At 43.6% G+C, this 26,785-nt stretch overlaps 2 protein-coding genes across 4 annotated transcripts in view; both read right to left on the reverse strand.

Moving 5' to 3' along the window:
• Positions 1-5,510: 5,510 nt before the first annotated feature.
• On the reverse strand, positions 5,511-17,935 carry phf11 (PHD finger protein 11). 3 transcript variants are annotated; one of them, XM_079731288.1, is made up of 19 exons: positions 17,686-17,935; positions 17,003-17,092; positions 16,638-16,775; positions 15,275-15,379; positions 14,043-14,173; positions 13,174-13,208; positions 13,023-13,084; positions 11,500-11,534; positions 9,534-9,571; positions 9,289-9,326; positions 9,160-9,182; positions 8,490-8,577; positions 8,366-8,388; positions 8,241-8,275; positions 8,089-8,159; positions 7,938-8,007; positions 6,533-7,792; positions 6,274-6,345; positions 5,511-5,697 (listed from the first exon to the last, which is right to left on the reverse strand). In XM_079731288.1, the coding sequence occupies exons 3-19, from the start codon at positions 16,758-16,760 to the stop codon at positions 5,621-5,623; spliced, it is 2,286 nt and encodes a 761-aa protein (XP_079587414.1). In that variant the 5' UTR covers positions 16,761-16,775; positions 17,003-17,092; positions 17,686-17,935; the 3' UTR covers positions 5,511-5,620. The 3 variants fall into 3 exon arrangements, with proteins under 3 accessions (XP_079587414.1, XP_079587415.1, XP_079587413.1); XM_079731289.1 differs by having other exon boundaries at positions 6,533-7,786; positions 17,003-17,935; XM_079731287.1 differs by lacking the exons at positions 17,003-17,092; positions 17,686-17,935 and having other exon boundaries at positions 16,638-16,846.
• Positions 17,936-18,573: 638 nt separating this feature from the next.
• mcf2lb (mcf.2 cell line derived transforming sequence-like b) overlaps positions 18,574-26,785 on the reverse strand; it is a gene marked incomplete at its 5' end in the record, with an annotated part of 31,331 nt that continues 23,119 nt past the window's right edge. Inside the window, 18 exons of the mRNA XM_079733197.1 lie at positions 18,574-19,689; positions 20,229-20,332; positions 20,547-20,659; positions 20,782-20,891; positions 22,473-22,550; positions 22,761-22,820; positions 22,951-23,162; positions 23,466-23,529; positions 23,728-23,806; positions 23,989-24,081; positions 24,201-24,422; positions 25,095-25,220; positions 25,317-25,409; positions 25,730-25,822; positions 25,925-25,994; positions 26,244-26,359; positions 26,460-26,526; positions 26,639-26,724. Of these exons, the coding sequence (XP_079589323.1) occupies positions 19,637-19,689; positions 20,229-20,332; positions 20,547-20,659; positions 20,782-20,891; positions 22,473-22,550; positions 22,761-22,820; positions 22,951-23,162; positions 23,466-23,529; positions 23,728-23,806; positions 23,989-24,081; positions 24,201-24,422; positions 25,095-25,220; positions 25,317-25,409; positions 25,730-25,822; positions 25,925-25,994; positions 26,244-26,359; positions 26,460-26,526; positions 26,639-26,724 (1,839 nt within the window). The 3' untranslated portion in view covers positions 18,574-19,636. The remainder of the gene's footprint in view (positions 19,690-20,228; positions 20,333-20,546; positions 20,660-20,781; positions 20,892-22,472; positions 22,551-22,760; positions 22,821-22,950; positions 23,163-23,465; positions 23,530-23,727; positions 23,807-23,988; positions 24,082-24,200; positions 24,423-25,094; positions 25,221-25,316; positions 25,410-25,729; positions 25,823-25,924; positions 25,995-26,243; positions 26,360-26,459; positions 26,527-26,638; positions 26,725-26,785) is intronic.

Genomic DNA, 26,785 nt, shown 5'->3' on the forward strand with positions numbered 1-26,785 from the left:
AGCAGATAGTGGAGGTGAGATGTCAAGGTAAAGGTCAATTAAAGGATCTTCCAGAGGACTTCATCTATTTAATCTAAACTGAGCCGGACCTGGTTCCCTTCAGTACAATCATAATGTGTTTTAGGTTGTTAGGGGAGGTAGGTTAGGTAGATGTGGCTGTGTGGGCGGTTTACCCAACAGCTGCAATAAAAACATGTCGTCGTCCCCCTCTCTTGTTATAGTTTCAGTGCATTTAGAAACACTCCCTTACTGAAGCAGGCGATCCAGCTTTGATTTAAGCCCTATGGATCTGTTCTGTGGCACGGGCGCAGCACTGCCACGCGGGCCACTGAAGGGGGCCTTACCCTGAGCCCCCCCTCCCGCTTTATCCCCACATACTGGAACCCCGGAAAAAATGCCACAAAGCCGTGGCTACAATGGCTCCCATTGTTAATCTGCATGCAGGCAGCCTTGTCATGTTTTGCAGGACACAATAGGTAAAAATCCCCAGCCGGCGTAGTTCAGAGGTCATGAATAGCAACAGCCTCGGTAGCCTTGCTAAGCTCCCATCAAATATAGAGGCTTTGGCATTACAACTTGCTCCCTCTTTCCCCTCCCCTGTCTCCTCTGCACGTCACCTCTCTCTAACATTGTTATAATCAGGGGTTTACATGAATCGGGGGTTTACAGGATTGGGCTTCAGCAGCTGTGGTCGGGTGGGCTCCGGCATGGTCTGTAACCAGAGGCTGGCCGCTGCTGCAGAGGAGGAGGGGGACCCCCCCAGTGTATGTGCTGAACCCTACTTCTCTCTCTGCAGGGGTAGCCTACTGCTGGGGCTGCAATAGAAGCAGGCAGCTTTGTGTTGGGGAAAAAAAACAGGAACTGTTCCCTGTGGTAACTTGGTAAGTGGTTTCAAATTAATGGCTGAAAAAATATATATTTTCGAGGTCGAAGGCTCCAATTATCATACGTAGTTACAAGTAGGCAATGTATTGTTGTATTGTAGGCTACTCTTCACATATACTCGTGTCTTATGTATATTATTGTATACCAGCATTGTATTATTAGCAGTCAGAAAAGACCAACAAAGTTAAAATCGAAGACAAGCTTGTGGCCAACAACCATACTGTAGGCTACCAAGTAATAAGTACCATCCGATCTCGCAAACAGCGGATTGTTTAGGGAGACTACCGTTTACTTTAATTGCAGTCTAAACCCCGAGAAGCTACGGACCTACAAGGAGTGGGCTTTATCTCCCCATATGGGTGGTTTCCCTGCCCGGGTTGTCTCTGGATGGTGCTGAATCCTTGGCACTTACAGATGAACGCCTGCTCTACGCATGGGGTGCCCACACATATGGAGAGCCCGGCGCTGGCAGCCAGAGCTACCGGCTCTGCCCCTTCCGCGCAGGTCATGCATGGACCGGGAGGGATGCGATTAAAGACGTTCAAGGGTTGCACACCCTGTCTGGTGAAATTGTGTTTATGTGTTTATTCACCAAGGTCCAAGCTGTAGCTTTCTTATGGAAGTTAATTGTATGGGTATTTGAGATTTAGACATTACATGTTAATCCAGAGTTCATTGTGTCAAATCTAAACATGCCTATCTATATGCTATCCTGATATTGCAATTATGTAATCACCATTCGTTTGAACTATTTGGTTGAATGTTTTGTCAAGGACATCGAACTCTGCATCATCCTGTCGGGAAAGTTTGTAATTAGGACCGGCTTGCTGAACATTATCCCTTACTTAGTTAATGGACGGTCTTATTAAGTCACTTAGGTCACTTATGTCAGCATCAGTACCGTGGTGTAGTTAGTTTGATGTTGGATATTCAACAGATATTCGGATATTCCTTTCCTATGGAAAATTGCTTTTAGCGCAATAGCTTCCGAGCTATGGGACCCAGACACCCCAGACCAATGCAGACCTGTCATGCTATGTGGTACTAATAAGACACACCTTACTAAAAAAATCATATTTTGCACCTCCTATTTTATTTGAATTTTTTTAAGAATCCCATTTATTTCCTATGGAAAATTGCTTTTTGATCAATAGCTTCCGAGTTCTGGGACCTAGACACCCCAGAACAATGTAAATATGTTCTGCTAAGTAGTACTAATAAGACATACCTCACTAGAAATTCAAATTTTGCACCTCCTATATTATTTAATTTTTTTAAGAATCCCCTTCATTTCCTATGGAAAAAAGTTTTTTGCTCAATAGCTTCCGAGTTCTGGGACCCAGACACTCCAGACCAATGTAAATCTGTTCTGCTAAGTAGCACTAATAAGACACACCACACTATATGTCTTGCAGGCCATTTTCCCCAAATTGCAATGCGCCCACTGTCCTTATCAGTTGCACATAACTCCTGTCTTGGCCCAACTTCACTGGTAACCTATCAAATTTGAAATGGATTTTCAAGTTTTGCTTTTAGTTTTTAAAGTCCTTAATGGGTTGGCACCCCATTATTTAAGCGACCTACTAAGTCCTTACTGTCATTCTAGGCCTCTTAGATCTTCCTCTCAGCAACTACTAGGCTATCTGTCCCAAACTCTTGCCTAAAAACCAAAGCTGATAGAGCTTTCTTTGCTGCCCCCGCCTCTGGAATAACCTCCCTATATATATAAAATCCTCCTCCACTATCAGTAGTTTTAAGTCTAATTGAAAGAGCTACCTTTTTTCCCTGGCCTTTAACATTCTTTAATTTCCATTTGGTTGTTTATTTTATTTTATTTTCTTCATCAGCATTATTCATTCACCTCCTACCTACCCCACCCCCACCCCACATTGTCTTTGTTTGCCTAGTATTAGTATTTTCACCCAGTCAATAATCATATTCAGACCATCATTATTCTTTTTGACATAAATTCTTATTTGTTTTTCATTTTTTTTTAAATCTTTTTCTATGACACTATTCTATTCATTCACTTATTATCACTTTCATATATGTTTTTTTTATTATCTTCTATATATATTTTCTCTTTTATTTTGTGAGCATTGTATTGCACTGTCCTCACATACTCATAATTAAGTGCATGGGCTCTTTGGAAAGCTGAGACTCTGTAGATCAGCATATAACAGACACAATAACTGTGTCTAGTACAGTAACTGAGTGACAGAGGCATGAATGGTGTTCTTCTCTTCCTGGCATTTACAAAATGTTGGTCATATGGGTAATATAGGATAGTTGTGATCTTAGAAGCACAACTGACCCCTAGCCCCATATGTCTATGTCAAAGTAGATCAATAAGCAATGATAAATGAAATTTTGGCACCTGTAAATGTAAAAGTACGTCCATTTTTCTCAGTGTATTTTTGAAGATAGAGAGAAAATACCCGTTCACCTACAATCCATACTGTAACCAAATAAGAACCCCTTTGAGTACAAGCACAAGTTAGGTCTTAAATGAATGGTAGTAATCTGTCGATTCCTGACAATTACTTTGATTGCATGTCAGAAGTTCTGCTATAGAAAACAGATGCAACCATACAAATATGTATTTCTTTCTGTAATTTCTGTATTCTTTTTTAGGATTTTCATAACCCAACCATCTCAAACAAAGTGTTTTATGTTATAATACTATTTGCAAATTGTTGCCCTCTTCATTCATATTTCATTAATGTTTCATATGGACTCTTACTGACATTTCAATACCCAACATTCTGTATCAGCATGTTCCTAAAGGTATGTACAAGGACTGGTAGGTGGAGGAGCACAGTGTGTGTGTGTGTGTGTGTGTGTGGGGGGGGGCATATCAGCATAAATCAGTCATTGTAACTCACACCATACAGTTTGACATGGAATGCTGAGTACCTTTGGAATCCTGAGCCTCACAGCTTTCCAATGGTGTGGGATGTCAATATTACATGAAGTATGTAGTCTACCATTGACCCCCCCCCCCCCCCAACTGGTAAGGCAACTGGTTTTGCACCTCCTATATTACTTTAATGTTTTCATAGTACCTATTTCTTTTGCATTGTGTAAATGTTGGGTAAGTTCACATAATGAAAAGGTCAATGAAAAACCGCAACAAAATGCTGAATGAAACAATACTTTGTTCCATTCCAATGTTCCTGCTGGTGCCCCTGGTGGAAGGTAAAGCAAAAATCTGTTTTCTGATATCTTGAAGAAGGGTGCTAATTAAATATTGCAAATGAAATAGGTGCAAAAGAGTACAATTAATGAATAAATTAACCAAAAATACACATACCAGAAAGGCTCTGCATTTTTCTTTAGAAAATGAATACAATTTAAGTGGGAAAACATATATTAAGGTGTGTTTGATTAGTATATCATAGCAGAATAGTTCTGCATTGGTCTGGGGTGTAAGGGTCCCATAACATGGAAGCTATTGAGCAAAAACCCATTTTCCATAGGAAATGAATGGGATTCTTAAAATATTTTAATAAAATAGGAGGTGGAAATGAAATGAATGGGATTCCTAAAAAATTCAAATAAAATAGGAGGTGCAAAATAATATTTTTTTGTGAGGTGTGTCTTGTTAGTACCATATAGCAGGACAGATCTCCATTGGTTTGAGGTGTCTGGGTCCCATAACTCGGAAGCTATTGAGCAAAAAGCTGTTTTCCATAGGAAATTAATGGGATTTTTAAAAAATGTAAATAAAATAGGAGGTGCAAAATATGAATTTTCAGTGAGGTGTGTCTTATTAGTACCACATAGCAGGACAGGTCTGCATTGGTCTGGGGTGTCTGGGTCCCATAACTCGGAAGCTATTGAGCAAAAAGCAATTTTCCATAGGAAATGAATATCCGAATATCTGTTGAATATCCAACATCAAACTAACTTCACCACGGTAGCATCAGTAGTGTCTAATGAAAAAGGGGACTTAAAACAGTTAAAAACATTGGTTTGTTTTGCAAAATGTGGGGCTCACGCACTTCCTGCACCGTCCACCTCCAAAGCTAAAGCCGAATCCACACCCTTGATACCAGCTAGATACTACCTGTACTCAGGGTATTACATTTAACGCTTTAACTGGGACACAAGCTACTATAAAAACATTAAAAAAAACTTAAATCAAACAGAACATGAGGTATGTACAAAGTTTGGTCTAGTATTAGATCAATTTGTGTTCATTGAGAATACAAGAAATAATACATTTTTGTAAAAAGAGTGAAACGTTTATAACCGTTATCTCTAGCGCACAACATTAGTGTCGAACCTAAAACAAGATTTAAGATACCTAAAGGAACAGAACAGTGCCACCTTTTGGCCATTAATAAAATACATATTTTTCATTTATTTTTTGTTTCAGTAAAAGCCTTCAATTGTAAACGTGCTCGTAACACTCCTTGAAAGTGTCGAAATCAGGGGAGTGGATTTTAAGATAACAGTATCGTTAGGCTACTCCCTTTAGGAAGAGATCCAAGTTAGGTCTGGAGTCAGAAATTATCCACAGCTTTTGCTATTACTAATGAAAATAATCAATATTATAAGTCAGTAAAGGAAGTAAATACAACACGGGACACAGAACTAGCATAACATTAACTTACTTAATGTCACATAACATAACCCACTTTTTATTTTGTAAAAAGTAATTGAAGCAAGTGTGTAAAATCCATGGTAAGAGAATGAAAAGGGTCAGAGTAAAAGTTCAAAGGAAAAGGTTCTATCTCCTCAGAGCTGAGATGGCTCTCCTCATGGCGTAAGCTGTTCTTTGCAGTTGACATATTTTCGCCTGTAATTCTAAGTAAAAGAGAAATACAAGGGCTGGTTGTAGCAATTCATCACAATGATCAACAAAACCATAGCCACCACTTTAACCCCTTTAACTTCAAACATCGTAAACATTTTGTCCCTCATTTCATCTCAGAATGCATTTCATCATGTTCTCCCGACTGAAATTTGCAGCAAAATTCTGAAGCGGAGCACATCTTATATCATCATTAATTAAGTAATGTATCAAAGCTTTGCACACTAGTGGCCTCTAATGGCCAGAGCTGGCTCCAGAGAGCTTTGGCTGACTGACAAGTAACTAAACAAAGCAAGTAGCAACGATGTCTTCAAGCCAAGTTATAGTTAGATCTTTTGTCTTTGTTGAGATACCAATTCAACAAAAAAATGCTATTGTTTTCCGCTCTGCATGATTGCCTTCGTCGATCTGTGGATTCATTCTATAGGCATTTAGTCATTTACATTCCATTGGATTTAAAGCAAAAACGTGAAAACAGAAAGAATGACTAAGGCACCTTAATGCAGCATATTGAATAGTGGGGTAGTAATCCGCTATGTACATAGTGGAAACCATTTGTTTGTGATTACCTGCTTCCTCGACCTCCAGTAAATGTGTGAGCTGTCCAGAGACCTCCATCACTTGCAGTGCAACCTCACAATCTACCAAAAGAGGAAGTGTACAAATAAATAGTAAATACAATATTGTACAATTTCAGAACTGCAACTTGACCATGACCGAAAAAGTTCCTGTCCTATGAGTTAAGTCAACTTAGCCAAAACAAAATATATATATATATTAGGGGGTGCGATTTGATGAGATATGATAACGATAACGGTCAACACTCACCCACCACACTGGCCTGGTCAGACTGGATCCTGGAGGCAATGCTCTCCATTTGGGCATTCAAGTGTGAGAAGATGGCATGCGTGTACCCAGCCTCGTTGCAGTTCCTCCAGAAAAGCACAGCGTCACGGCTAGGCCCTGGGGCGGAGGAGGGCCCTGGGGCGGAGGAGGGCCCTGGGGCGGAGGAGAGCCCTGGGGGGAAGGGGGGCCCTGGGGAGGAGGAGGGCCCTGGGGAGGAGAAGGGCCCTGGGACGGAGGAGGTCCCTGGGGCGGAGGTGAGCCCTGGGGTGGAGGAGGGCCCTGGGGGGAAGGTGAGCCCTGGGGTGGAGGAGGGCCCTGGGGGGAAGGGGGGCCCTGGGGGGGAGGAGGGCCCTGGGGCGGAGGTGAGCCCTGGGGTGGAGGAGGTCCCTGGGGCGGAGGTGAGCCCTGGGACGGAGGAGGTCCCTGGGGCGGAGGTGAGCCCTGGGACTGAGGAGGGCCCTGGGACGGAGGTGAGCTCTGGGGCGGAGGAGGGCCCTGGGGCGGAGGAGGGCCCTGGGGCGGAGGAGGGCCCTGGGGCGGAGGTGAGCCCTGGGGCGGAGGAGGGCCTTGGGGCGGAGGTGAGCCCTATTCTAAGAGGAGGAATCTCGCCCCTGGAAGCTGGTCTGGAGGGGAGGGTAGTGGGGTGTGGAGACGACAATGCTTCTGTTGCATGGCCGCTTCGAGGAACACCTGCTGCATCTCTTGAAATGATGGAACATTGTATATGGGGGGAACCCGGTACGACGGGGGAACCTGGTACGACGGGGGAACCTGGTACGACGGGGGAATCTGGTACGACGGGGGAATCATGTGCGACGGGGGAACCTGGTACGACGGGGCAATCTGGTACGACGGGGGAATCTGGTACGACGGGGGAACCTGGTACGACGGGGGAACCTGGTACGACGGGGGAATCATATACGACGGGGGAATCATATACGACGGGGGAATCATATACGACGGGGGAATCATATATGACGGGGGAACCTGGTTCGACGGGGGAATCTGGTACGACGGGGGAACCTGGTACGACGGGGGAATCTGGTACGACGGGGGAATCTGTTACCATAAGGGAGGTTGGTCCAAAACAGGGATCAGGTAAAGAAGGGGATCCAGGTGTAACAGGGGATCCTGGTGGCATAGGGGAGCGGGGGGCGGGGCCAGGGGCAGCAGGTCCAGAAGGCTCAGCTTGGTGTTGGTCGAAGGAGAGGTATGTATGAGTATCAGGATCCTCCTCTGACACTCCAAGGACAGAGAGAGAGCGATATGGAAAAGAAAGATGGGGGGATAAAAGAGACGTATTTCATGAATACGTATATTTTGTTGCGAGTTGCCAGGGTCAAAGTAGATTCTCTATATCCGTAACTGAACAACCGTGTAATAGTACCTGTGGTCTCAGAACTGTATGACAAGTTACAGAGGATCACAGGCACCACAAAGCGCATCGACTCTGCTACCTAAAGGGAGAACATAAACAAATAACCATTATGTTGTGCCAGAGAGACCCAAATGTTGGCCCAAGTGCAGTTTGAACTCACCGAGTCTATCCTCGTTGAATCGATCAATGTTCCATCTTCCTCCTTAGAACCGACTTCAATTGTCGCCGGATCTAAGACACAAGAGAAAAGCACTTATTATGTAGTTACCAAGTTAAATGCTTCTTATGTCCAATTGATTAGCATGCTACTACCTGATACGGAAGCAGTAGCTGTTTCCATGCCATTTCTGTCAAAGATAAACAAAGAAATGCATTAAATAAATATTTGTGAGAGTCAATTTTCCTTTGACAAGAATGAAACCAGATTATGATGGTACCTGTTCAACTGCAGACTCAAATCCTAAGATAAAGGATAGAAGACAGGGGAGAAAGAGAATAAGGGGATGGCAATCTCAACTGTTCCACCAACTTCCCACTAAGGCCATCCCAGGTGGCACTCACTTCTGGTCTTTGGTTTGTTTGGCTGCTGTCCTCATCGTCCTCCGAGTCCGACTCTATAGGGGCACACCTTTTGGGGGGTGCCACAGATCTGTTTTGGAGTACAAGAGCACGAACAACATGTAGCCCTATGTGTTCAAGCATTGTTAATCCTTAATTGCAGTATGTGTAGGAACTAATGACTACATACAAGCAGAAATGATCACAATGATAATTGGCCCAATCGCCGCTTAGAATGGATAGATTCAAATCAATTGAATAAAAAATATTATCAACCCCCTCTCCCGTGCCCCCTACCCGCAATGTGACTCTGCCCGAGACAGATAGATTTTCACCCGTTATCGTGGTGAAGACAACAACTCCCACGTTCCTATACAGCTTCACGAGTCATCCATCAAGTCTTTCGTTATTGTTTTGTGACAATAACCCAATTTTGCTTTGTCGCACTAACACAGCACTACATTACAAGCTAGGGGTAGGAACATGGAGAAAATGAGAAAAAAGCATCCAACACACATGCTTGCATGAAACCAACAGCTTTGCTTCTCAATGTCTATTAGTATTTAGCAGATCTCAGAAAGCAGGTCAACACACACACACACACACACACACACACACACACACACACACACACACACACACACACACACACACCAAACACACACACGCTTACCTTTCATTGCAACTCAATCGTCTCTGTTTGGGGAGCAAATACATATCAATTAAAAAAATATATCAAATGAACCAAGAAGGAACAATATTTGTTCAGAACAGAAGTTGTGAAATGACGGACATCTTTTACCTTCAAAGATCTGCGACTGTCTGAACTGGTAGACGGTCCTGGAATTGAATCAGAATCACCTGTCAGATATAAACTTTTTTGAATACATCCACAACTTTTTCCATCAATGTCACCTAGCCAACAAGGCAATAATGAACCGAATACGACACCAATAGAACCCATCTATTGAAATGTTGATGTAGATGTAAACCTTTAATCGCCATATAAAATCCTTGGCGATTCTATCTTGATAGATAGAGTCTTACCATCGAAGGGTCTGCGGCGAGGGGTTTCATGGTTTTCACTATACCAAATACAAGGAAATAAAACAAGTAAGTAACAAAAATGTAAATAAAGGCAAGTACAGTATAGTGAACCTACAATGTCTGAAGTATTTGCGCTTGTGCTAGATTTTTTTGTGTGCGTGTGTCGGCTACCGTATTTTTCCAAAATAAAACTGCATAAAAAATGCACAGTGGACAATAATGAAGAACCAAAAAAAGCATACTATCTTACAAAGTTTGACTAAAGAGTTGACGAATACTACTTTATGTAAAGGTAAAAGTATAATCTGCAATTTCTGAAGACAACATTTTGAAAGGAAAGGGCAATACATAGGCATGTGTGACTAACAACACAATTATTGAGAAGAACCCTACTTCAGTAGAACAACCTCGATTGAGAGATAGTTTCGGCGCATAAATCGGTTCCTAACCCTCGATCCAAACTTTCTTAGCCGTACCGCTTACTCAAACGTATGTTGACACTAGTGACTGCAAGATAAGCATCAAGGTGTGCCGTTACCCATGAAGGTTGGCGAGGCCAACTTTCAACTTCGCCATGGTCTCTGCTGGCTACTCTGTCGCCCATATTCCAAGCGGTATCCAATAAAGACAGTTTTAAGACAGTTTTAAGGCATTTGCGTACGACCGTCTCTGACTTTTCGCTTCAGCACTTGGCGGGAACATTTTTTGACCAAAGTAGAAGAAATGTAGAAATTGAGTATAAATGTTATAGTTGATTCGATTATCCACGTGTTGAGGTCATGTCTGAAAGTGCGGATGGTAAAAGGTTGACTGAGAATACTCAGAATACGATCCCCTAAATTCTCTTCAAGAATTTGTTTCTTCTTTAGATTCTTTGATTTGATTTACCCCAGTGACATTTAAGTGTTACTACTGACACCTAGTGGTCAGATGCAAAACACTATAATGTTTTTTATTATCTGTGTTGCATTCTTGTAAAGAATTTTGATTGTTAACAGCAGAACGCTCTCGATAGAACCTCAAGTAGTAGGCCTGCTAGTTTTCCGTGAATAATTCTTTGACAGCCGTCACAAACTCTAACTCTTTAAGAGTGTTGGAGTTACGACCCATGAGACTATGACTAATCTCGAAGCTGTTACACACAAATAAGGTTGTAATAAGCACCACATGTTAAAATGATATTGGGATAATGTTTGATGGTCACACAGAGTGCCTTTAGTACCCTCTAGGAGCCCAGGAGAAGCAAGTAGCTTCACTGTTCAGTATCACCTGTGGCTTATGTTCTTGAAAAAAGGTTTGTTTTTTGTTTGCAATAGTAGTCAGGGAATATTAAATTAACGACCAGACGTGGATATTCTTAAGCGATGTCGAAAGACTTAGAACTGAATCTTGACCTGCTACAATGTGTTTCTTCTTCTCAATATTCTTTTTTTCTAATTATGTTTCAAAAGCCGGGAATAAGCCGCACCTAGCTGTAAATGTTGCAAAATCTTTATTAAAGCCGCTGCATATTTTCGAAAAATATGGTATACGTATGTATTCATATGTGTATGAATGTACTGTATGGGTATATGTTTGTTTATGTATTTTTATTAATGTGTATCAGTTTGCTTCAAATGCGTTTAGGTATTACTTAGTCATTACTGTATCTGTACATATTTATGCACTTTTGATTAGGATTCCAATGAGTGCAAAACCTGTGTGGCTGTCATCTAAGTTTTAAATGTTTGTTTATGACAAAAAATCCTTGTAAAAACAAATGGCCTGTCCTAACAGTGACTGTAGCCAGTGACTGGGAAAGTGTTGGATAGGGAATAATAACAAGTATGCCAGGGAACAGTTGTAGCTCGCTTCCAGCAGCTCAAGTAATTACAGCCCAAGGTAATGCTGCACATTGAATGAAGATAAGCCACTAAGCAGAGAGGGAGAGATAAATATGGAGTACGCAAAATGTAACACTACTCACGTTCCTCTGTTCCTTTCACAGAGACGACGAGACACCTGATAATTATAAAAAGAATAAATAGGTATGAGTTCATTATTGGAGAACTACCGTCATATCAGTGGGACTTTGATGTATCACTAGTACAATAAACGCATATCAATTCATATGACAGAGAAGATACAGAATAAACAGAATAAATGACAAAAATAGAGTTCTTCAACAAGTTGTCAATACAGATGGCCATAGTCCTACCATAAAAATAAATAATAAACTTCATAAATAGCAGGGTTAATACCCACGGCTGTTTGATTTCATTCTGTGTATGTAGTGTGAATAGTAAAGGGTTGTTGGTAAGATTTGTAAGTAAGGAAAGAGTGTAAAACAGCAGAAGAGAGCAAGATTTGGAAACCTAACAACACAACACATACCCTCCCTACGTTTTGCCACCACAGAAAAGCGTTGTAATTCACGCATCCAGCTCTTACATCTTAACTACAGCACCTTTGACCTTCTCATTTTATTAAATTAATACATTTGTGAGCAATAGGGCTGGCCCGAACACATAATTGTAAGCTTCGGATATTGTTAGGTTTCCAAACAAATATCTGGAAATTCACTAAGAAAAAAATAATCAAAAAATCCATTTATACTGTGAATCTTCTAGCCTGTAATCGTAGCAGGCGGAGACCAATAATGCAGAATAAAATTTATATCAACTGATTGCCTTCTTAAGTATGTTAACACTTTAGAAATGTATGTTAATGACAAAATATCAAAACAACAATATCATGTCAGTGGGTTTCGAATCCACTCAGTCTGAGTTAGACTTGGTTACAGCAGAGCTTTAATACAGCCCAAAGGTTTCCCAAGTATGAGAGTACGCCTAGTTCCAATTATCACAAAGCAAATAGGTGGTCTGAACATTGTGCAATGTTTACAATAGATTTCACAGCAGGGCTAGTGCTATTTACCTGGTAATAAATCACACAGGCGCAATTGTGAGGGACGGGGCACCATAAAAGGAAAAACATTGCTACCTGCTCTTATCAGGTTATTAAATGCACAAGATGTTACTATTAGTCGGTTGATTTGATTGTGTTTTTTGGACTTGTTTGCAGTTGAAAAAGCTGCTGATTAAGTTCATTGTAAAAACCCTTCTAAAACGACAAAAGCCCAGATGGCCATGGGGTTATTGGCTTGTGTGTCCTCACACTGGACAGCAGTGTCCAAAGTGATACCAGAATATTTGAATAATTTTTATATATCCAAAACGAACTAATGATAATTCAGGCATCCCATATTTGACCATTCTGATGACAGCTGCCATTACCTCAACGGAAGCGTTGATCACAGGGATATTCAGACAAAATGTAACCACGCAGACCCCAAATATGCATAGAACTTTATAAATTTTGTAAGGTTTTTTCATAAAAACAAACTAAACAAATTTCCGATATGAATTGACAATATGAATTGAGATTTTAATCGAATACCTTCCTAACAAACAAATATCAAACATTTGGGCTCGGCCCTAGTGAGCTAACCTTTGATGAGTGCCGTGTGGAGGAGTCAGGGGAATCTGCTGAGGCGACTCCATTGGCCCCTCCTAAAAACAAAACAAAGGTTTACAATTTGTGTCCAAAAAAGGACATGTTGGTAGATGGAAACTTTACATTGTCTAAGATATCCACTCACCTTCATTTTGTGAACTGTGGCTTTTGCAATACAACCTGAGGATACAATAAATATTCAACATGAATTGCTATTCAGTTACTTTATACTAGTGTACCACATTTCCAAAAACTATAAATAGAGAAAAAACTTTTGTTTTTGTTCCAACATAGCTCACTTGGCATCAATAGTGAGCTATGTAGATAAAAGTAACCTCAAACTCACATTCATCAAAGCAACAAAATAAAAAACATCTTTGAAATACATGATTACATAAAAAGCATAAAATGTGTGCTTGTATCTTTACTTGGATTCTTTCGTGTTTGGACTGAATTTATAGGGTATTCATAGGAACAGAGAAAGGACATTTGATGTCCTGACCTAAAGAATCGCTATTTTCTAATGACAAATGATACCGCCTTGGGGCACGTTCATACCTGTATATGTAATACACAAGTAGTGTTTGGCGCTCCAATGTAATGCCAGGTTGTACACGCACGCAGAGCAAACAGTGATCGCTACATCATTTAGTAAGAAATAATCTTTAACAACTCTAATCTACCATCCAGCACACATTTAATAACAATACAGATTAAAGTAGTAGTATGGTTTATGACCAGCGAAAGTGCAAATTGAATTCAAGACCCTCTACATTTAAACCAAACACTATAATTGTGATGATGTATGATAGATTTGTATTATTTTTTGTTTCATATTGAGCATATATCGACATTAATGAATAACAGTGAAGGTTAGTTCTAGTATACAGATAAGAATTCTCCACAACATAACAGCATCCTGTCATCCCTGGCTTGTAGTTAAACGCTATGTTCTGCACTGAACAGGTTGATGGCGTGAACCACATCGATCGGTAGCATAGACCTTGTACTTACACGTATGTCCCCATTTTGCTATCCACAGTTTGAGCTCCGGCCTCGATAGCACACGGGAAGTGGAAAGACTTGGTGCATCGCTTTACCTCACAGCCAGCGGTGGCTCCAAACCTCTTACAGCCGTGACATCTCTAATGAGAGACAGGAAGAACAATCATATGTGACCAGCCATGTAGCAATATTCCTATATTTGAATCAATTTCTTCATAAATGTTACCAATGACTCGTTGAGCATACTACTTGAATCTATGAACAGTTTATTAAGGAGCAGTGTAGGGCAGGCTGTTAGGCCTTAGTAGTGGGATGGTAGTGAGTAGCGAAGAGAACAAACCATCAGCAAACTAAACTAGTTTCTCACCCTAAATACAAGTTGACCTGCCCCATTCCTTATCATTAAGGAATATAACTCCTCCTTAGCTCAACATATCTATTGGTACTATCATTACAACGTGGGCACATCATGTTTAAATAATACATTTGCAATCAATAATTGACCAACAACATTGAGAAGCATCTTAATTAAACAGGATCCCTGCCTGCTCCCCTCTCAGCTCCACTTGGTACTTGATCGAAGTGGTCAGGGATCAAACCCGGTACCTTTCTACCGGGGGTCAAACAAGCAAGCCTCTACACTGTATCAACCCCCACTCTGTCATCAGCTGAAGGTTATAAAGTTATATGTCGTCACCCTCTTAAAGTAATGGCCTAAGTCATATTTTCAAGTTGTTCAGAAAACAGAAAAAACTGAACCATATATAGAGTATATGATATTTATGAATCATTTCAAACACAAAGGTTATGACAATAGATTACTATTGATATACAAATAATGATGTCAGTCAATTGTGTAACATAAGAGGATAAGATGACTTAGGCCAATTTATGAACATGCCTTTGTGATTTACTAAATTTTGAACCTGACTTGGGCCGAATTAATTCTGGAATAAGTGAGGCAAAACAGTGGCCACCATCTTGAAACGCTCATAAAATTGCCTAAGTCACTCTTGTCTAGTGACTTAGGCAAAATAAATTGGCCTAATTCACACTCTTGACACAGGCCATTACACTAAACGGGTAGGATCACATGATCTGTTCAACTGAGGATGTTGGGGATTTTACCAGAGGTGGCTAGCATCACAAAGAGCTGATTTAGGCAAGAAAATCATTTTGGCAAAAAGGTGACTTAGGCCATTACTTTAAGAGGGTGACGATGTTATAATGTGACTACCAACCAGTTTGCACCCGCGCTTTGCCTCCTCCTGCACGTGCTCCACAGAAAACCCAAACAGATCATCATGCTCTGGGGTGTTCTCACAGTAAATCCCAGAGGAGTACAGCTACACATCCAACATGGTGGACAAAAGAGAAAGGACAAAATAGAAATATTATTACAGAAAGCCTTATATTTATTCTGTTCTTCAAATCTACCTCAAGAACAATCCCACCAGGCAGTATTTTTCCCACAAAGTTCCCACAAAATAAAGAAAATAGCTCTAAGGTCCAAATAGTAGTTTGTCGTCGTTATAGACCAATATTTGGTGTGTTTGCAATTCCCAAATGAAAAAAACGATTGTAGGGGAGAGCAAGTATTATTAAGTGTTGAGCAGTTTGCTCAAGTGTACTTGTGATTCAGACGTTAACTGTCATTTTTGACCCAATGTATTGTTCGTCTTTTGTTGTTTCACTTGTTAACAAACCATTTGCATAATTATCTCAGAATTCTGAGATAATTTAGTTTTTATCTAAATAATAATTCTACCCTTTTTTCCTTATATGAATGAGATGCCCTCAAAATCATGCGAGAAACTCCCCCTGCTTGGACTACGGTTGATAGCCTACTGCTAATCAGCCTCACCCTCCAAAGGTGATTTCAAGTACGGGATCGATATAAGGTATGTAAGGTATTAGTTAACATGTAAATGCAGTGGCGGTTCTATGTCCAGTTACGCCCCGGGCAAGACTTCCTCCAAGCAGGACAGACGGATGGACTTCAGTGGGGGTTTCAGTCCATCTGTCTTACCTTCTCAATGAGCAGGTGCGCCTGCAGCCAGAGGGGGCGCCAATATGCCAATTCTCCACACAATGTTATGGTACCCACCTGATTTGGCGCCCCCCACAAATACGCCGTGGACAAGATAGTAAGTAACCATACCATCAATACTAATCAAGAACACGAGTATCTCCCAAAGTCTCAAACATAATACAAAATAAAACTTTATTAAACTCAACAGGCTGGACTTTCGCTTCTTTGAAATCGAGCTCTCAAATGAATGAATGTGAATGAATGTTTTGAGGTATCTCATTATCTCAGAAAAACAATTGAATCGAGTAATAACCTCTTCATTCATAAAAACAAGAGCCGAATATTTTCTGAAGTGAACGCATAACGTACGAAAGAATGTAGGCCTAACGCAAAGTAAACAATATTATTTAGCATCATCCAGGGTCAAAGCGCCAGAGTTTAAATAAACAGTTGCCCTTTTTACGAAGCAAACGGATCATATCAGATCGTTAACTTCAGTAGTATATCTATAATCATACCAGAAACCTAGTAGCTAACATAAGTGAATCGAAGTCGAAATCATATTCTCATACCAGGCAGTTTTGATGTGCAGTCACGTAGTTCATGGTCGAGAGAGGTCCTGTCTGAAGCGTCTCTTCGGCTCTTTTACAAAGTAAGCACTGTACTTTCCATTTACGGACCTCAGGACTCTCCATGCTAAGCGATTATTGCTGGACGGATCCAATTATACAAAGGTTATAACATGGCGCAGTCCATCAGCGACTATTTGGAAAACGAAAGTTAAAACGACATGACAGTAATGGTTGGCAGGTTACCCCCCCCCCCCCCCCGTCAAAATAACGAATTCTTGGGCAATAAAAAATATCTTTAATATTACACATACTGTTAAATTGAATGGATTCAATTCCAGTCTATTAATTTAAAAAAAAAGGACTACCACTCGTTTGGATTTGAAAGGGGCGTGGTCCTGGTGATAACGAGACGGCACTTGGAACTCCGGTACAGACATGGCGATCTCTCTGCTCCACTTCACCGATTTTTTCCAAGGGGAGGATAAAAGCATCAAAAGAGGTGAAAACCATTATAAGTCAGGGCATGTCGAGAGTTTCAGTTATGCCGATGGGGAGATTGTCGGTCTTGTCCACGCCAGTCGCAGGGAGCGTGACGTCACATACGAGACGTTTAGTCTCTCATTGTGTTTTCTCTACAGCCTTTAATTGAATAGTTGCACAATAAACGGTCATACTCTTGACATGAAAAATGATCATTTAAATCCACAAACATATGTGTAATCCGGGGCATATAAAACCTGGGACCAGAAAACTGAGAAAAAGTGTTTGACCTTTTAGAATAGAATACTATGGCGAGCAGCGCGGGAAGGACGAGACGGGAGCCCAGGTCAAGCGGTTACGCAACTCTCGTGCCCCATACACCGCACGACTCCGGAGTTGCCCAAACACTCAGCGCACAGCACAACCAACCAACATACATGTAATTCTCGGTAACGGTGGCGGCAACACTACACACAACAAGTCAACACTCCACAACACAAAACTACACCCTACCGACCACACACCCCAAACCCGTTAACCCCAACACAAAAAAGACAATAAAACACACTAGGCTTTCTTCCTCCCTGCGGCGGTGAGAAGCCAGCAACTGCCGGCTCTGGTCGCTGAAGACCCGCTCACCGAACCGCCTCTCCAGTGCTCCGATCAGGGCCTGAAGGTCTCGCTGGTCTGCTTGGTCCAGGTCGAGCAGCACCCGTGCTGCCGTCCCCTCCAACGCAAGAGCAAGGTGGACAACCGCCTCCTCGGCACCCCAGCCGTTGTGCCACTCAGCAAGCCGGAACTGGGCCAGGTATGGTTCCAGCTGCGTTACCCCGGAGAACTTCGGCAGCCTAACTGCTGTCCTTGCCACTAGGGGGCGGTGGGCAGCTGCTGGTTCTCCGGCCCTTCCGGTCGTGGCCACACGGGGGCGTTGCGCTCCCATAGCGCAGGGTGCGTCGTTCTCCATGGGCTCGACCGCGAAGCTCAAGTTCCTCTCCGGGTGCGCAGCCCAGGTCAAGCGGTCACGCAACTCTCGTGCACGACTCCGAGAGTCGCCTTTATTTTAACACACAACACACAGCGCACAGCACACCCAACCAACATACATGTTATTCTCGGTAACGGTGGCGGTAACACTACACATAACAAGTAAACACTCGTAACACCCGTTAACCCCAACACAAGACAATGAAAACCCTTTCCCCCAACCGGCATCACGGATCCCCAGAATCCCCGGCGCGACCCCCGTAGGAGTCGCCACAATACATTTTATTCTATTCTACATTCAATTATATATATTGAATTATTTGTTATACAACTGCCTTCTGGTGTGCATATATTTTCATGCTTGTATGCCTGCCACGCAGCTTGAACGCAGACAAACACGGAAAAATATGGAAACAATAAGTGTATGATCACGTCATTTATTTATATAGAAAAGCAATAGACAAGTCACCAATCTGTGGCATTACCATACTCAATGTACAATATATTATTTCAGAACATTTTATGACAGACAGAAATGAACAATATCTACATTCGGAACATGATCCCTCCGAGGGAATAAGTTAGCTCTATACGTCAACGTCTGATTATTCACATTTTGAATTGTATCATGGGCCCACATGTAGGCCCAACAATGAATAGGACCATAAAACCTACAGGAAAAAGCCTAATGGATGCAGTGTGTGCTTGGGAAGACATAGACACAAGACAAACATAACAAAAGCATGACAATAAAGAGGGAGACCGGCAGGGACAGCTGAAAGGATTAAAGGGATATTAAACTATGCAGTGTTTTGTGTTTCCTCTCAGAACGCAGTACATCTAAATATAACTAACTTTGGAAAAAGGGGAATTGAAAATAATTCATTGACAGCAACATTTACCAACAGTTAACTGCTCTTCCTCGTCATTTCATTCTTGTAGTTACAGAATTGCCCATGCCACTCTCGCAAATACGTGGTGTTTTTGCAGATGGACATACAGTTTTAAGCCCAAGAGAAGCCTCTGTATGCAAGCTAAGCTCGCCCCACTTTAACGTGAATACCTAGAGATGCACTAACAGATCAGTCCTGCTGGTCCACATATACATCTATTACAATTCTCTTGACCCTTTCCACGCAAACACTCTCGCAAACGCACACGCACGCACGCACACACACACACACATACACACACACACACACACATACACACACACACACACACGCACACACACACACACACACACACACACACACACACACACACACACACACACAGTTTAAATGACACCAATGGCTGAGCGACAACAATTTGATGTCACTTGAGGGAATTCTGAAATCCCCTTCCGTGCTATGGTTTGGTTTGATAAATTTGCTGGATATATTCTCTGGAGAACCAGGTTGTTTACAGGAAATGTGTAGTGATACAGCCTTCATCAGAGGGTGCAGTGCAAAGGTTGTGTTGTAGCTTGCTGTGCTCGTTGCTCTGTGATGGGGGACGGAAGGGGTTCAGGGTTCGATGTCGGAGAAGCTGATTTAGGTCTCACTGCAGCTCGATGAGGTGCTGAGGCTCCCCGAGCCACTTCCCTCTGTGGAGAGGACACGCACACACACGCCCACACACACACACACACACACACACACACAGGAAGACACAGGTTTGATTCAATATAAACATTTGTATTCATATATACTCCAACCTCTTCCACCACAATAAGTGCCTATACAGAGGTTTCTTTAACGCAAAAAACACGCAAAAACAGTGGATTGACTCCATTCCCATTGCCAGTAGACGAGTGGGCCTTTCTGTAGTTTTTCTGGGATGCCACGTTCAAAACCAAGCTGCACAACGCTCCAATGGGTGAGTGGCTGAGTTTCACAACATGACATCACACAAATGGGCCAGGAAGTGGCACTCCCACATCGCAGCAATCTGCGGTAATCGCTGCAATGCCTGATTTGGTTTGAATGAGCCATACGTGTTTTTTTAGTCTTCTGAGAAAGGGGTTTCAGTATAATACTACAAATACTATAACACAGGGAGAATAAAGAGGCATAGCTCATAATCCAGCACAATCATCTGTTTGTATCTAACACATACCAGTAATGGTAATAAAGGAGGAAGTACCTGAGCTGGTGAGTGATTGACAAGACTGGGACGGTCCAATCAGGGTGAGCAGATTAGCAGCAGCGACCCACCCTTCTTTACTCGTCTTCAGGTTTTGTACAAACCTAACGGAACACAGGGAAAAGAACAGCCTTCAAGCCTCTGCCTGCAAAGTTGCAATTGCATCACCGCCCAAACTACTGGCTGTACAAGATATTGCGATCAACCCCGTCTCAACGGTTTCCATTTGGCACCCAAGCGATGACCCGGGCCATACGAACGACGGCCCTGTGACAGCACTTCAGCAAGCGTCCCGCACACGACTGCAGATGGACTCACCACTGTCCGTCTTCTCCTTCCTTCACCAGCTGCACCGTGTCCCCGCTCGCCACCGACAGCTCCTGGGCCCCGGGCCTCTCGCAGTCGGCCACCACCGTGTACTTCCCAGCGCTCTGCGTAGGGCGGGACAGAAGCGTTCGATATTAGATCAAGCTGAAGTCAGCGCTGAAGAAGAAAGCAGGCAGACAACACGCTCATTCGGGATCTGGGTTGTCGAGGGGGGCCGTCTACCCACCAGTCTCTTGGGGGCCTCCTCCTCAGGGTCTGAGTTGAGCGGCTCCTCTGCGCTGGAGTAGCCGTCGTTCTCCCCCGAGGCGTCCAGCGACATCGAGGCCTTGGTCCAGCCTGTTGGGTGAGGGACAGAGAGTTGGCATAATATGGCAGGCGGTTTGTTGGCAGTAACCGAAAAAAGCGTGACCTCAGCTGTTTTGGAGTGAGAGAGGTAGAGGGAGCCAACAGATCTCTCTTGATCACGAACAATGTGAGTGACATCGGAGCCAACGGTGAAACACGACCAACACACAACTTTTGAGTAAGAGCTAGTTAGCAAATGTGAGTGAGATCAAGAGAGAAGAACATGCAACACACTATATTCTCAACCTGCATACTACCAGGCAAGGCGGTGTGTTTGTGTGTGTGTGTGTGTGTGTGTGTGTGTGTGTGTGTGTGTGTGTGTGTGTGTGTGTGTGTGTGTGTGTGTGTGTGTTGGGGAAGGGGGGGGTTAGTGATTCTGAACAACAGTGTCTTATCGACTGAGGTGGGTGTGAAAACAAGGGGCAGGCAAGCAGGTGGCTAGTGAGGGACTCCATCAATAGAAGGGCAGACATCTGCAGGCTGTTGAGTGCAAGCCGGGTGGAGCCAGCATACCTCTCCGCTTGGCCTGTAAGAGAGCAGTGGTGCTGAACCACCTGACCCTGCTCAGGTGGAGCGGGGGCGGGCCTTGATCTGGGGAACGGGAGGGAGGGTTAGCCCACGCCCCCTCATGAAACCATGGTGCCGCTCGGGGGCAGCACTAGCTGCTCGCTCACAGAGACGTTGGACAAACCAATGGACAATCAGGCTTAGCCATGGGCCAATGGAATGTATTGCAGTCTGAACCCAAATCACTGTTTTCCTCAAACCCATAACGTTAAACGGAGGATCCATAAAGAACTTTTAGAATTGTGTCTTTTTAACTTTAAGTGTGGAACAATCTACCGGCCAAGGAGTTGTTCGATGTACTTGATATGTAACCCTGAATTTCTTGCCCTGCCAAATGGTCGGAGCTATGTCATTTGGCTGGTGGCAGGTGTTGTATCAGCGATGCTAGGCCAAAACATAAAGGACAGGGACATACAAATTCCATTCATCTTATCTATCCTCACGATCCGCTAGCTGCCCGCCCCATAAGCAGGCCGTCAAAAAAACGTGTCACTGTAGGCAGCCTATGCTCCGAGATCATACACAAAAACAAGTGGTACTACCAACCACTCAAAACTAGAATAAATATTATTCCAACCAATCAACGACAAGGGGTGTGTGTTGTGGGGTTTTGCGCTCATGCACGCGAAGTGGGAGCTGAAGGAGGCCAGCGTCTGACATTATCAGGAGATAGAATGGCTGAATCGATCCCCAAGAGGAAGAGAAGGAGGGCGAGGGAATATCAATGTGTATTCTCCAAGACAAGAATAAGTATTGGAAAGGCTATGGAAAGTACTAAAATAACTAAAGGATTTTAAATCGGATGCCCAATGCTGATATCTTTTTCTGGATGCACAAAACACGGAAGGGAGGGATGAGCTGGCTGTTTGTTTGGGATCTCGCTTCAAATACCAACAGAAGTGACGTCACCCAACATCGCCGATACAACCTTTAATGTTCGATCCTGGTTTCATGTCTGAGCCCCGTCTTAGAGGGGAACCTAGAGGGTTAACGGACTGTAGCCACCTTTGAAGCCGAAGGGCGTGGGGTCACTCTTGATCTCATGCCGCTTGGTCTTGTGGTCGGGGCTCGTGGGAGAGCTTACTGTCAGGAGGAGAAACCAGAGGCACGAGTCAGAAGAGTGCAGAGCAGAGGAACACGGTCGGACTACAAAAAGATGAGATGAAATGGCCAAACATCACAGAGATATTCTACACTAGCGTTGGCACAGCACAACGGTTGTAGCTTAGAGTTCCGAGGTCGTGCAAAGAGCATAATTTGCGGCTTCACAGAACCACTTGAGGTGCGAGGTACCTGGGGCGGGCAGGAGCATCATCGGTAACGTGAGGCTCTTATCATCAGTGGTTGAGGGCTCTGTGGAGGGGAAGCATGCCGTGTTGGACCGGTGACCTCAAACTACTTCAAGCTGAGTTGAGAATGGACCTAAGGATCTATTTGCATTGAGGAAACGGTGAGGTCTGGCATTAAAACATGTGACACGTACCTTTCTGTGGTTTTAGGTTACTGAAGCCCTGCAAGGTGAAGCGCTTCTTAGCCACGGCAGCTCTGTCTGAGGTAGGGCTGGTGGCGATCTCGTCCGGCCCTGGACCCAAACTACCTTTCACAGCAGGCTTAAGGGAGCAGGAGATGGCATCGGGGCTCGACTCAGCTCTCTTCTCCTCGCCCTTCTTCAGACTTCTCTGGCTCTTCAATGGACTGTTGTATCGAGCACAAGGCCGTCAACCCGTCATCAACCCGGTTCAGACATCAGTCAATGTTACGTTTTATTGCATATGTGTATAATTAGAACATATTTCTTTAAATCAAATTTTCTAATTTCACTTGTAAATAAGTCATTGGTTATTTTTAAGTGTAAGGGTTGACATCAAATTGCTGTTCCATGTATGCCTATGCAACTGTTAAAAAGAGTTAGGGTTAGAAAATACATAGAGAAAGGCATTGATATTGTACTCTATCCTTTTTATTTTCTTATCATTTGCACAATGAAAGCCGGCCTACCTGACAGGTCCACCGGCCCCAGGGGGAAACTGGAACACCTGGTCTGGCACCCTCTGCTGGCTAGCTACAGAAGCAAAGGAAAAACTATTAAACTAACCACTATTGAAAGCGGAAACATAAAGTGCAAACACATTAACTAACAGAACGTGTCAAAGTGACATGGAATTTTTCATGTTGTTGTCTGGGTTATACTGAGAGTGGATAATGGAACTAAATGTTGGATTTACAGGATATGTAATCATGGCATTGTTTTTGACGGTACCTCTGTACGCCTCCAGCTGGGTGGTCAGAACCTTCCGGATCTCGTTCACCCAGGTGGTTTTTACGTCAGCACTTGGTGCCTGAAACAATTAAATAACTATTTAAATAGCAATCATATTGAATCAATTGTAATTACTGAATAATTATTTAACAACAACAATATCACGTATAACTATTATGTGTTCTGTGTTCTCTAATATATTTGTGTTTTGTGTGTGTGCTAAACCAATATTTACTTATAAACCTGGACGTTTCAGCATACCTGAACAATGTACACCTCCTCCCGGGAGTTGCACCAAATTTCAAACTTCTTGTTGTCGCCCTTTGCGTTCTCAGTAATACCGACCGCACTCATCTGTACGGAAAACAGGTGTAGACCAACGTTAGCCTAAATGAGCGTTAGCGTCCGTTAGCGTACCCTCTAGCAGAGCCCCGAGTGCTCTGAGCTCCAGTGGGAGCGGGCAGGGGACTCACGCTGAGGGACTGCTTGAAGCTGTAGGAGGGGGCCTTCTCGTAGCCTTCGCCGTTCTCCTCCCGGCGCTTGCAGAACAGCAGCGCCTTCTCGTGCAGGAAGAGGTGGCGCTGCATGGGCTTGAAGCGCGCCAGGTCCTTCACCTTGGCGTGGCCCTTCTTGTGCTCCGTCCACACGCTGAACGAGCCCTGCATGAGCAGCCGGCCCAACTCCGTCAGATTACCCTGCCGGGGGGAACGCACCGGGGAGACATGGGGATGAAGAACCGACTGGGATAGGTTTCCCTCATTCGCCTGCATTAACAGGTTATGCATGCAGTACTGGTGTTTGACCAACAGAGGGAGTCCTCTAATGTAAACCAATCCACAAGTGGTGTTGGGGTTTGGTTCTCCTTTAAACCCAACATCAAATCCCATCTCTCTCCCACAGAGAACAAGCTCTATGTCCACTCAGTAGCGTCTCCTCTGCTCTCGTAATGGTTTGTCTCCTGGCCAGGACCTCTGCGTTTTGATAGGAATGCAAGGGTTCCTCTCCGATCTCATGCTACGCTCAACTTCCAAATATGAATACTATCTATGAGTGCGATGCACACATTTCTCAATTTAAATTCACATGAAAGTCCAACATTGAGGCAGAATTCAAGACATGTTTAAAAGAAGAGAGTGAGGGAGATGCTAATTGCTATTACAGTAGTACATTTGGATGCACGTAGTTAAAAATGACAATTTGTTAAATAGTTATTTCTCTCATCTCTTCCATAAAATAAATAAGCGAGGGCGAGATCCTTAGATCTAGCTGATAAAGATTGGGTCGTTCTACTTTGCTCTACTCTATGGATTCTTAAGCAGCAAAGGTGATGCGGTCATGAGACTGGCGGGGGTCTTCCTGCGGCCCACCTCGTAGCCAGTGATGGCGATGAGGTGCATTGAGTCGTTGACGGCCTTCAGGATGCCCAGGATGGACGACAGCGCCTCCTGGAGGTCATCGGTCCCCTCACAGCCCTTGCTGTACTTGAGCATTTCCTGTAGAAAGACGCGCACAATGAGCACTTGGGAGCCTCGCAGACAACCCATTGGCGAAAAAAACCTCTGTCACGGCCCAAAGACAGATAGCTGTACCTTCAGTAGGAGCTGATACTTGGTGATCCTTTGAACAGGCTTCAGAAGGTAGGAATCCAAGCCCAGCTTATGCTCCAACTTCTTTTGGCATTCCTGACGCAAAATAAATATAATATATAAATAATTAAATATGTGGTGTGTGTCTGTGTGTGTAAGTATATGTTTTTGTGTATGCATTTATATGTCTTTGTGCGTCCGTGCTTGTGTGCGTCTGCCTGTATGTGTGTGTGTCTACGTGTGTGTCTCTGTGTGCGTGTGCGTTTGTGTGTTTGTGTGTGTGTGTGTGCGTGCGTGTTTGTCTGCGTGTGTATTTGTCTCCGTGTTTGTGTATGTATGTATATGTGTGTCACATTATGCGTGTGTCTACGTGTACGTATGTGTGTGTGTGTGTGAGCTGTCCAAGCGTGGCCTACCTGGAAGAAGGCGCAGTCGGAGCACTGCCTCCACAGGCTCTCGGAGCGGGGCTTGTTCTGACAGTACTTCTCATAGATCTGCAGCTCCGTCATCTTAACCAGACACACACACAGTGGGCGTGTGAGCAGCAGAAACCGGCATTACGGTGCACACACCCACTTTCAATAACAACACAGAGAGCAGTCATCACGCACCCGCTCCAGGAAGCATCTTCCCACCAACTCAGGGACGTCTGTGTACTCTTCCAGCTCCCTCAGAAACGTCCTGAAACAAACAAGTTAAAGTTAAGGGTTGGGATTAGGTTAAAGCCAAAGATATAGTCAAAGATAATGTTAAAGATAAAGGCAAACTGATTGAGTCAGGGTGTGACAGCAGCAGTAATACAGGACAGTAAATCATTCAAAAGAAATAAGAACATTCAGAACAATTTTTAGAGAATTACAAAAAAAAAAAAATAGAAATACATGGAGACATTTGCATCAGATATAAGTCTTCATTTGAAATGAGCGTCACCTCTTGTGGAAGTGGTAGATCTCTAGCATGTTGCCAAACAGGACGTCCTTTTTGTTCTGCAGTGCTGCGGGCATCAGATGAGCCATCGCTGGGTTGTCCATCTCTGCTGCATAGCCCTGCGATATAGCAGTGAAAAAGTCAACGATAAGGCACACTTGCTCTTTAGTTTTCCTTCTAACATTTGACATGTGTTTGGGATATGAGCGTGGGGGCTACCTGAAGAACACAGAGGAGCTCCTCTGCGTAGGCTCTCTCTGTCTCCAGGAGCTCATTCATGACATGTCTGGAGAGGGGGGAGAACACAATGTATTCAACAGACTAGGGCATACATGGAAGCCCCGGATGGGAGGGTAGGCTGTGAGTGATTGTGATTGATTTATGGTCCGCTGGCTCACCGTCTCAACACAGCCAGGTTCTCCTCCTGCTCCGACTGAGAAGCTTGTCGGCTGTGGATGCCTCCGTTCTGCTGCTGACCGTCGTCCTGGAAACACACACGCATATGTACACACACACACACCATGTGACCTCATGATCATTGGCTG

Source organism: Pollachius pollachius (genome assembly GCF_949987615.1).
Source record: "Pollachius pollachius genome assembly, chromosome: 3".
NCBI classification, from domain to species: domain Eukaryota; kingdom Metazoa; phylum Chordata; class Actinopteri; order Gadiformes; family Gadidae; genus Pollachius; species Pollachius pollachius.

Bases quoted from the DNA above. Each gene is read 5' to 3' on its own strand.
- phf11 (XM_079731288.1), bottom strand. From the start codon at position 16,760: ATGGAGAGTCCTGAGGTCCGTAAATGGAAAGTACAGTGCTTACTTTGT. The intron at 11,535-13,022 runs GTTAGCTCACTA...TATAATTATCAG, and splicing joins CCACACGGCACTCATCAAAG to GTGTCTCGTCGTCTCTGTGA. The intron at 8,160-8,240 runs GTAGTAGCATGC...CTTGTGTCTTAG, and splicing joins AGCTACTGCTTCCGTATCAG to ATCCGGCGACAATTGAAGTC.